General features: G+C 39.8%; 1 protein-coding gene across 3 annotated transcripts in view; it reads right to left on the bottom strand.

The window, feature by feature from the left end:
• The window catches only part of fnip1 (folliculin interacting protein 1), a 42,559-nt gene that overhangs the window by 19,608 nt on the left and 11,718 nt on the right, over positions 1-11,233 (bottom strand). For 2 of the 3 annotated variants that reach the window (XM_085470771.1, XM_085470772.1), the window contains exons 2-7: positions 7,895-8,024; positions 3,366-3,503; positions 2,934-3,034; positions 2,555-2,629; positions 2,307-2,398; positions 1,239-1,322 (exon numbers count right to left, since the gene is read on the bottom strand). In XM_085470771.1, the coding sequence (XP_085326897.1) occupies positions 1,239-1,322; positions 2,307-2,398; positions 2,555-2,629; positions 2,934-3,034; positions 3,366-3,503; positions 7,895-8,024 (620 nt within the window). The remainder of the gene's footprint in view (positions 1-1,238; positions 1,323-2,306; positions 2,399-2,554; positions 2,630-2,933; positions 3,035-3,365; positions 3,504-7,894; positions 8,025-11,233) is intronic. The other variant, XM_085470773.1, reaches the window with a different exon arrangement.

The following is an 11,233-nucleotide window of genomic DNA, read 5'->3' as shown; positions in this document are numbered from 1 at the left end:
ACCTTTGTTTTCCAACTCCAAAAACAGGAAGTGTCACAAGGAAGACAAATAAGGTGAAAAGCACTACTGTTGTAATAGACTGTTACTCAACAGCTCACTCGGTGTCACTATCAACATCATCTGCTGCAGCGCCGACTTCCCTCTACAACAACCCCGTAACACAGATATCACAGAGTGTGTCTGCACTTAATGTCAACATACTGACGGAAAGAAAATGGGAAACATGGAGGTAGTGATAACCACTACTGAAGTGTGGCAAAGGTATTGATTGCAATGTAAAATACAGTAATGTTTGGAGATTTGATTTAGATGGTTATACAACTTTCAATACAATCAAGGAAGTATCTGATTGGTCCCAAACTTAATCAGCAGCATATCAAAGATTAACAAAGCCCCCAAACAAGACCTATTCTGTGAGGAACAGCTTCAAGTTGCATATTAAGCGTGTGTGATAGACACAGATGGTAGAAAATTCTTCATTATGGCTATTTTACTTTGCACAACAGCCAGGAAGTGAGACTGTTGCTACAATTTCATTGGCGTAAATGAGAAAAGATTTTGAAAGGGGGAAAAAAGAACTTAAAAACAGCCCACTGCACATCAAGCCTAAAAGCATTGCCCAAGTATGACAGGCACTGTCAAAGACAACATGTTAGTAAAAGTATGTGAGTACATAACAGAAACAGGAGGACATGAAACTGTAAAAATAACTAATACTACAGCCACCGACACCAGCGAACCCTCATGCATTCCTGTGTGTTATCCACCTGCAGACATGGGTCAGATAAAGTATATACATGATTTGAGACAGCTTTATGGCTAATGAGTCAAGTTCTTGTTTGTGAGGCTGCAAATGCCTGAAGGAATACACATTCCCTCCACCGTTTCCTAGTTTCCTTGTGGTTTATGTGAAGAAGCAGAGATGAAGCTTAAGGGCATGAGGTGTCTTTGAGTATGGCTCCAAGACACCTCAATCCTCGTTTAAAGAACTGCCTTTTCATTTACTCAGTGCCACTTGCCTTTAAATTTTTTGCACGTCCTATCTGACCCAAGTTATTTGCAGATGCTTAGTGCCATTGCAAGCTATGTCTCGAATACTATCACTGCTAATGCAAGAATCACTACCCAGGCATGCAGTTGCTGAGAGGCATCCAATGCAACCACCGTTACTTAAACTTCAGTCTACAGATACGCATGCAACTGACACACAGCAATCATGGTCAGTTTTGAGCGCCAACCTGAAAAGAAAGAAGCGCTCTTGATGAGGCGTAGCGGGCCCTGTTCAGAGAAGGCCCGTCGAGGGCTGCAGAGCTGAGAAAATCCTGCGCAGCACAAACAAAAACATGGAAAAGAAGAAAGGGAGGAAGGGAAGAAAAAAAAAAAAAAAGGACAAAAAACACGAACCATGATTAGTGAATGGAGGAGGAAATATCACTGCCTCCTATTGTTTGAAAGTCTCATTAGTTACAGGAAATTTTTAGTTTGAAATGAAATAAACAACCAGGCAGACAAGAGAGGTGGCATCGCTCACAGAAAATGCACCATATACGTTTTGTTTTTTTTTTAAAGCAGGTTTCGTAATTGGTTAGATTTTCAGCTTTGATGTATGTAACTAGATGTCTTTTCTGTGAGGATGACAGAGAATCTGCACAAATTAGAAACTTCGCCAACAGTTCTTCATTTGAGCTTTTTAAAAATCAGGCTTTTATGCTCATCTTTGTAGCAGAAGCATTTCACAGCCTAAGCCTAAATCAGTTGGCTGCACAGACAATGTACTGACCATCAAAAACCAACACTCAAATTTCACCACCTGTAGCACAGTCGGTCATCATAAGGATCAGTGAAGCACGAGAGCACAAATACTAGAATGCCTTAAGTGTTTCATAGAATGGCCGATTCTGTTTACCAACTGGGAAATCTTGCGCCAGTTTAGGGTAGACGTAGCTGTAAAGAAAAGCTGTTGGCAAAGAGCGCCCTGGGAGGCCGCAATGGTGGAGCTTAAAGGTGAAAAACTTCAACTTCCGATAAAATAAATAAGCAACAAAATTCAACACTTTACAGAGTTGAGCCTTTCAAACAAAATGCCATGAAGGTAAAATTAAATATGCATTTGTATATATTTAACAAGTCCAAAAAATGAACAAAAACAAACACATTACATAAAGATATAGAGCAATTTCTCTCTATGATTACATTAAAGAAAAAGTGACTTGGTAATCTACTCATAATTTGTACAGAGGAAGAGAAATGATCACACATGGCACAAAAATAAAAGGTTTGGCACGGCACTAGATTGCCATGGTTACCTATGTTCCCTAGCAGACTGTTGGGCCCAGTGTTTTGATCAGGCTTTAGGGTGTTGTTGTCCTGTCCAATGAACTCCAGGCTGTCCTGTAACCTGTGTGGGACGAACAGAGAAAGCCAGCAGAACATTTATAAGGATTGTTGCCAACAACACTTGTATTGTGGATTGGAGAATACTGGCATATCTTGGTTTATGACAGAGTTCTGCATAGGAGTCACAGCGTGTGTTGATAAGCTTGCAAATGCTTACGTGTTCAGGCTGCCGTACACGCTGCCTCCGGTCCTGGCAGTGAAGACTTTACTCAGCATCAGCTGAGGTGGTGATCTGATATGATGATGGTGCAGGAACAAAGATCATTAGTATATGTGCTTTGTTCATGTTTATGGTTGTGTGTTTCTTCTTCTACCTAATCAATTCACAACTTATTTTCTTCCTGGATCCTATTATCACCTTCACTTGACCTTAAAACTGTTTGGTCTCAGAAAACGTAAGGATCAGATATCCCATAGTTTCAACAAGTTTCTAAAAGTCCCTTTGTTCAGAACTAGAATATTTAATGTTTGCTTTTTTTTAAACTCAGGAAACAGCAGTGAGGAGAAAGTCATTCATGCATTCCTTTTCTTTTTACCTTATCTGGTGGATTTTAAGTGTAGAGCCTTTGTAGCTCATGGCCACAGAGCCAAACATCATTTCACCCAGCATAACCACATCTGATGAACACCTTGAACCCTGGAAAGGAAAGAAATATTTTGATATTGTAACCTCTAGGCATTAGACACCGACACAATCACATTGTGCAAATTCTTAAGGCATCATAGCAGTTATTCATTTAGCACTTAATATAAACGGGGGAGATTGCACACAATTTACTTCAGCAGTTTGATCTCAAATGATACCAGCAAATCAAAACTTGTGACTGAAACATGCAACAAACTTCAAACTAAATTGAAGAGTGCTCCCCAAGGACCATAAAGTATACAAGCACAGTTTACATTTGTGTGTTTATGGATATGTCTTTGTAGAAGAGTACTTCATTTAAACAATCTCAGTCCTGCGTTACCTGGAAGCGGAGGCCTTGCTCCTTGGATTCCTTGGTTTCCGAGGTGCAGGAAGAGGAGCTGTCCAGGGAACTGCTGCTGCCTCCTGTAGGACGAAGCTGGCAGCATTTTCCAAACATCTTCACCTGGGACTCGGCGCTCTGCAAGATAAAAAAAAAAAAAAATCAAAATATAGAATATTATAGACCCAACTGCCAAGAATGCAGACTTATTTACCTCTACAATTAGTTGTTGATTTTTGTTTTGCAACTTTTCATCCTTGTGACTACCGTAATTGTCGGGCTATAAGCCGCTACTTTTTGCACAAGCTTTGAACCCTGCGGCTTTTAGTCAGGTGCGGCTTTTCTATAGATTGTCCATGATTTTTGTGATATCGTAAGACGATTTGTTTTGTTTGTTCCGCTGTTGTACGGCACTACGTTGCCTGGCGGAAGGATCGGGGTTCAAGAGTGGTATGTTGGTCACATGTCCATCCGCCAGGCAACATAGTGCCGTACAAGTAGCGCGAAAAACAAACTTCAAAGTAGCGTTATGCGTTCAGCGGGAGTCGTGGATGACGAGCGGCGATAAACTTGCGAAAAGCAAGTTGTGCTCAACTCTACTGGTGGATTCTGACAGCGTGGAAAAGTGTGCAAACATCCACGATCACCAATGGATTTCGAAGGGCTGGACTGCTGCATGATGAAGAGGAGGACACCGCCACGGCCCTTCAGAGGGTGTTCGACTCTGACACTGACAATGAGGATTATCTTTGGTTTTGAAAGTGACAACGAAGGAAAGAAGCTGAGAGTGGATGACGAAGCCATCCTGAGCCTGTTCGTTTCCGACACTGGAGAAGAGGACTTTGGTGGTTTTAGTGCGCAGGAAGATGGTGGTGAATGACTGACTTTTCTTCTTGTTAAAGCCGTGTCACTGCACCTGAGCCTAAAAGGTAGTCTGAATCTATTTTTCTGGTGTGCTGTAGGTTACTGTTATGTACTACATTTGTTACTCATTTATGAAGCACAGCACATGTGCAAATATGTACCCATAACTTGATTTTCAAAATATTAATAAAAGGGGTGTGTCTCCAAACAGCCATCTCTTTCCTGACAATTCCCTTTGTGCATATTCTCTTACATATGATAAGTCAATATTGAAACACCTGCGGCTTTTGGTCAGGTGCGGCTAATGTATGTACAAAACAGGATTTTCCCCTGATTTTAGCTTGTGCGGCTAATATTCAGGTGCGCTTTGTAGTCCGGGAAATACGGTAATTAGAGACCAAACAAAAAAACAAAAGCAGCATAAATATGAAGCATCTACTGCAAATGACCTACAACCCTGAGCTGAAATCACAAGACAGGAGGGTTGAACATATTTGGCTCTTAATGACATTCATGTAGCAACAAATTGCACATGTGGAAATAGAGACGAGGTCATTAAGATTGTATTGTGGGGTGTTTATCAATTATACAGACCACTATTAACGTAAGCATAAAGAGAGTACATATCCAAGAGTGTTCTTCATCCATTTTATACAGAGTTTCAAATTGGACCCTTGACTTCTTACAATCAAAAATCATCATAAGAAGTAAAGCTTTTAGTTGAGAAACATAAATACAGTTAAACTATAGGTCAAAAGCCACAGAAACCCAATCTAGAGGTACTTGTATAAACAGCTAGCTAAAAGCAATGTGATCTCAATCAGCCTGTGTCATGTGCCTTCTTAACTTGGCAGACTATTCAAGAGGAATGCATTAGGGAGGGTGGAAGGGGAGGGAGAGGGTGTGTGTGAGGTTTCTTTTTAGTGACTAGGCTCTGGTAATGGCTCACTTGAAACCACTGTTGCTGACAGTGAAAAAGAGAAGAACACAGAGGGAATATGAGATGCTGTGAGAGAAAAACAGCATGAGAGAAGGAGAGAAGGAAAACAGGCAAAGAAGTAGAAGGACGGTTTGTGCTTCATTACGTAATCCTGCTGCATACAGCTTATGTTTTCTTTCACTTATAAAGGTCATTTTGCAGCACAGACACGGTTATGAAGCCACTGCGAACATGCATGTGGCAAACAGGCACACGGATGTGTGTGTGTGTGTGTGTGTCTGCTGCAGTGCAGTGTGAGGTATGTACACAGACTCCGCAAGCATGTGACTGCCAGTCATATGACTCTTTCGAAAACTCGTGACTGAGCAGCACTGCAATCATTCCCTCCCTCCCCCTTCCACTCTCCACTCCCTCAACTGCTCTAACTTCATCCCTCTCCAATTTCTGCAGCTTTTTTCCTCTCCTTTGAAAATCTATTTCTATATCAGAACAAGTGCCGTCTTCCATTTTTTCCTCTCCATTTTCTTGCAGTTTCCTCTTCCCCACTATCTCCCCTCTTTCTCTTCATTCCTGACTCTTGCTGACCCCATCACATATATCTCCCCTTGTCCAGCTTCTCTTGCTTGGTCCCTTGTTTCTCTATTAGTCATTCTGTTTTTCTGTGCTTTGCAGCTGTAATCTCTTCTCAAAAATAAATTCATCCGAATTGCCAAAAACCTGTCATGTGAGAAAAGAGTAACTGGCAAAGGCCTAATGCTGCAGAATGCACCAAAAATATTGACTCAAACCCAAGCAACAAACACATAATGCAGTAAGCAGGGTCGGTGCAGTATCTATGTACTCACTGCAAACAAATGTCACTCTGCAAGACATGTAAACATACACACAACATAACTCTTGCTTTTGTTACTGTATACAGTACGTGGCCCAGGTCCAATTTAAATGTAACGCTTCAATAAGTTGAGGTGAATGAGTTCAGGAAGTTAAGCAAATATACCATCCTAATTTCAATGTCAGGTGGCCATATAGCAAAGCAGGAAGTGAACGTGTGCCTGCAATATGTCAAACTTATAGATATGATAATGAGATAAGTGGATGAGTCATGCAAGAGAAGGTATGGCAAAGCAGAGGAAACCTGGTCAGCAGACAAAGAAACAAACCTAAGGGGAAGCAAAACACAGTCCTAAAATATGGAGGCAACAGAAGAGATAGTAAAATGAGAGGAGAAAGAACAGGGAAGTGTATAATGAGAAGTCAAAAGACATGAAAGACAGGAGGAAGGGAGGCAGGGTATATTATGGAGGACAACAAGGACCAAAAGAAAGACAGCTGAGGTACAGAGAAAGATTAGGCAGGTTAAGACAGATGTGTGAAGCAATGGTAGAGAAAAGTCATTTTCTCATATGCAAGAGCAAGTGAGAACAGGTGAACGTGATAACAGCAATAGATGATCCAGTGAGATTTTATATTAAAACAATCTTTAAATGCCAGTAAGTGCACGTATATATATATCATCTGACTGCAGCTAACAGTTGTAAAGATAGAGAGTGACTTATAAATATATATAAAACTGTTACACGGATAATGTAGAGGACAAAAACAACCAGATTATTTTAGAAAAAGCAGAGGACGCTAATGAGGCCATCACAGTGATATAGATTAAAAGGAGGCAGCTAGAGAAGGCAGAGATGACACATTTAGGTAAATAAATTAAAATGCTTGAAACAAAATAAGATAAATACAAAGGAAAGGGAGGAGGAAAAAAAAAAAACAACAACAGAAAACTGAGTGACATGGCTGTCATGTGAGGATGAAAGAATGCTGCTTACACATGGGCTGTCAGCTGACGCGATTATTATTATTAGTGGAGATAACAGCACCAGAACAAACCAGTCAGGGCCAGAAAGGAACAAACAGCAGCAGTATAAAAATATTAGTTATGTTACAAAGAAATAAAAAGGGTAAAAGCAGTGACTGTGACCAACTCAAAAATATACCCAAAGCTGGTAGTTATATGGCATAAGTTAGTTAGTTTCCATCTTCAAGTCTCACTAGATGGGTGTGCTGGCAATTAAGTCTAAATCTAGGCTTAGTGACACAAACAAAGACACTTCCTGTTTGAAGAGTTTTCAGGTAATAATGGCCTTTGTGGCATTCTTGCCCTAGAATGCTGACTATAAGAGTACTTATAAGTATTCATTCAGCAGGTTTTTTGTGAAAAAGAAATTCCTTATCTTAAACAAAAAGACAAACTCACAAACAGCCCAACCAGGTGCACTCCCTGTCTTTTAACTTTCTGTGGGGAAGTGAGGTGTAGTACAGGTTAAGGTGCAGCTAGTGTCCTCTGGACTTTGTGAATCAGGCACATGACTTTCTGTATGTCACGGCAGCGTGACTGGTTTCTGTTTTGCGCCTGCCTATGTCTCACTGCTTTTATCTTTCTTCATCTACAATAACTTTCTTTGAGCTTTCGAGGTCAAAGTTTAAGGTCTTAAAAAAAAGTTAGTAGTTGTAAATACATCAATTTTTACAAAAATTTTAGACTTTGCAACAGCGTCTGTAGCTATTTTAGTGCATCATTTGTTCCCGTGGGAACCTCTTTGTTTATTTATTTTTTGTTTTAAAATCAGCAATTAGGAAATGTCCCAAATGTCAGCAGCTCACAAGCACATAAAGACGAAGGGGGAAACGAAAACAACAACAACAAAAACGACATACGACTTACAGTAATGGGGGTTTCCTCCGTAGCCCTTTTTTTGGCGGCGGAGTCAAACAGGACATTTCTGCCACGCCTCTCGCAGTCCTGGTACACTATCAGCCTGATCTGACTGGGCTCCAACTGGGGAAGTGGCCAGCTAAATGGGAGGAATAATGGACAGAGAAAAGTGGGATCACATGGGAGTGAATTAACACACACCTACACACCTGATGGTTTATGGGCCATATCCAAGAAACCTGTACATTAATAACAACATCATAATGTGGTAACAAAATACCTTCTGAAACAATCTGGCGCAGAAACTAATACGCAGAGCAAAAACATAACTTTGTGGATTATAAAATCAAAATCACATACACATACAAGATGCAGTCCTGCTCTAATGTTTTGAATTACAAACATAGGAGACATTACAGCATTACTGTAAAGGTTGCAAAGAACATTTGCAGTAATGCAACTTGAACATTGACATTGTGGATCCTAAGCATATCTTTGAAGCTGATGTTTTGGAGTTGTACTTGAGTTTGTTGCAAAGCAAAATTCTCATTTGCAGAAAACTGGAAGAGCTCAGTGCATAAGAGAAAATGTAAATCTGACATGCTTTCAACCTTGTAATAAGCACAGTTTAAGCCGTCACTCATCCCACAGCTATGGCAGAGCCAGTGTTCTCCATGCCACAGCTGTCATTCACCCATGTCATACCAGAGTCAATAGGGAGACACAAAGTGTGCCATGAGAACGTACTACCAGTCTAACCCTAACGGATTCATGGTGTACCTAGCTAGAAAGAAGTCACCCAAGACAGTCATGTAACTGGATTAAAGAAAGCAAACACATTAACAATATAATACAAAGTATGCCTTTTCTTTCCAGCACGTACCTTCACAGATGCACATGTAACTAATCAGCCTGTGTGACCACTTTGCAATTCAACTAGATGACTTGATTCGTCATTGACAAGTTGCTAAGCCATCATCCACTGCCAGAATTACAGCATGATTAAAAAACTGTGAGCACAAATACAACTTTTGGCTTTCTTTAAATGAAAAGTCATTTTCACAAATGCAAATTCTTAAGATCATTACAATACACAAATAGTTAATAAGACTTTGAGCCACATTGGAAATTTAGAGTATCTGTAAACTGCTGTGAAATTTCATGCCAGTACTCTTCTTCTGGCAGGAATCGCTGGACCGCTGTTAAGTAACAGTTAAGCCATTTACAGGGAGCCAGAGCTCCATGGTTGTTGCTAAGTAACCTGTGGTTTCACTCAGCTCATCTCATTAATGATGGCCATCTCAGGTAATACTTGAAGGATGATGTTGTATATTTACAACTCACTGTGACTAATAGCTGCCATTCATTAGGCTCCCAGAATCCTCATGTGCTTTTGGGGAAACTCGGCCCCCTGGTTGATTTAGTGACAGCTATAAAGATGACAGGATATTGGATCGACTGAATGATGGTAGGGGATTTCTTTCTGATCTGAAGGATAGATGGGTCAGGCAGATGGGCACAGAGCTTGACCTAAATATAGCCTTTTATTGGGGAGCAGGGAGTGTCCCTAAACACAAGTGTTTATAGTAAATGGGCTGACGGGGAGGGGTGGAAAAAGAACTGTTAAGTCCATCAATCTTGCCATCAAAATAGCACACAGACATTCAAAAGCAGGATTCCATTTTTGTAGGAAGTGAACTTCAATGGGGCAGGGAATACCTGTGTTGTCATGCATGGTGATGTGTCCAAGAGAAAAGGTCTATGCCTTGCATGTGAGCTACTATTTACCAAACACTAATGTCAAAATATGACCAGCATTCTGACAGGCTAACTTATTCAGTCCTGCAGAGTAGCAAGAGGAGGGGGTTTTATGATGCAGCCTTAGTGTTAACTTGTCAAACCAAAGTCATGTGGTGCTTTGAGAAGTAGAAATACAGGAGGGAGACCATGCCCAGAGCCATATGGTCGGCACTAAACAATGAAATGCATCGCCAGCATTCAGCATTTTTTTTTAACGATATGATTTTATCTAAGGCTGCAATGACTCACTGGGTAACTCGGAAAACTCAATTATTTAAAAAAGCCCTTAAAGTAAAAATAATTTGCTTTGATCCTTCCAAGTGCTCAAGAAAGGGGAACTCCCATCCAATGCTATTTGTTTTACACAGCGAAAAACTAAAGGTAAGCTACAGAAATTAAAATAAAACATGCAGATGAACTGTTTACTTGGTCTGAGAGACAGCGCTTAAATTAGGCAGCCTGATGAAGGCTGTCGGCAGCCACCCAAATTTATATTCCAGCAATACCTGGAACAAGTAGGGGCGAGACTAAAGTGAGCCATGGGGTGTAGAAAACATTGTTATTTCAAGGCTTTAGTAACATTTATTTACATGAATATACAAATGAACACAAAACAAATCTACCCCATCTTGGAGACAATGCTGTGAGAACTCTTTTTTTTTTTTTTGTCTGCTATTAAAAAAGCCTTCCAAAAAAAGACAGTAACAGCTATTTTAGTTACTTTATCATTTTAATTTGCATGTATACCCTGACAATTCTGTCCTTGTGATTGTTTATGAAAAGCTTAATATGGCCATAATTTACACATAAAAACATCAACGTAAAAAGGTTTAGTTTTCATTCAGCTATCATAAGAAGTTAAACTATTAAAAACATTGCAATTTCTAAACTGGAAACCAATGATCAGTTCATTCTGACAGACCTGCGTTTTTCCTTTTTAATACTTGTTATTACTCCTTAATAAGACAAAAGTACTTCTTATCTGATTGTTCCATCAATCAATCAAGTAATCGATAGGATACTTGAATACTAGAATAAATGAATAGCTGCACCTCCAATTTTATCCAAGGGGGAAAAAAACAATTATTTGTTCAGTCTACGTGCCAAACTGGTGGCATAATTCCTCTATGGCCTACATAATGGCCTCAAATTGCATAGTATCAATATTTAGCTCATCTAAGTATCACATATGTCTTTGGATCACTGCTTTTCATGTGTGGTTAATTTATTAATATTACAACAGTTTATAATTTAGATCAATTTGGTTGACACCACTACGTAAGAGGCACTAAGAGTAATATCTAAGATGTGAAGTTTCAACTCTCACAAACTGTTTTAACAAACGGATATCTTTCCAGAGCTTAAATAGCTAACACAGCTAACAAGGAAGAAATGACAGCAATTAAATAACATGGGTACGACATTTACAAAATAAGATGACGTGCTGTTTACAGATCAACCCAGAATGAATCTGCATAATTTGACGCCAGGCTCAGTGCTCCCTTTGTTTTAAGAATAACAGTGAAGAAGACAAGAGAAGCAAAGAAA

The sequence above is a fragment of the Copadichromis virginalis genome, linkage group LG10 (assembly GCF_057382275.1).
Source record: "Copadichromis virginalis isolate Kocher_CV1m ecotype Utaka linkage group LG10, C_Virginalis_male_GT1.1, whole genome shotgun sequence".
NCBI lineage: Eukaryota > Metazoa > Chordata > Actinopteri > Cichliformes > Cichlidae > Copadichromis > Copadichromis virginalis.
This window is presented reverse-complemented; position numbering and strand designations above follow the sequence as displayed.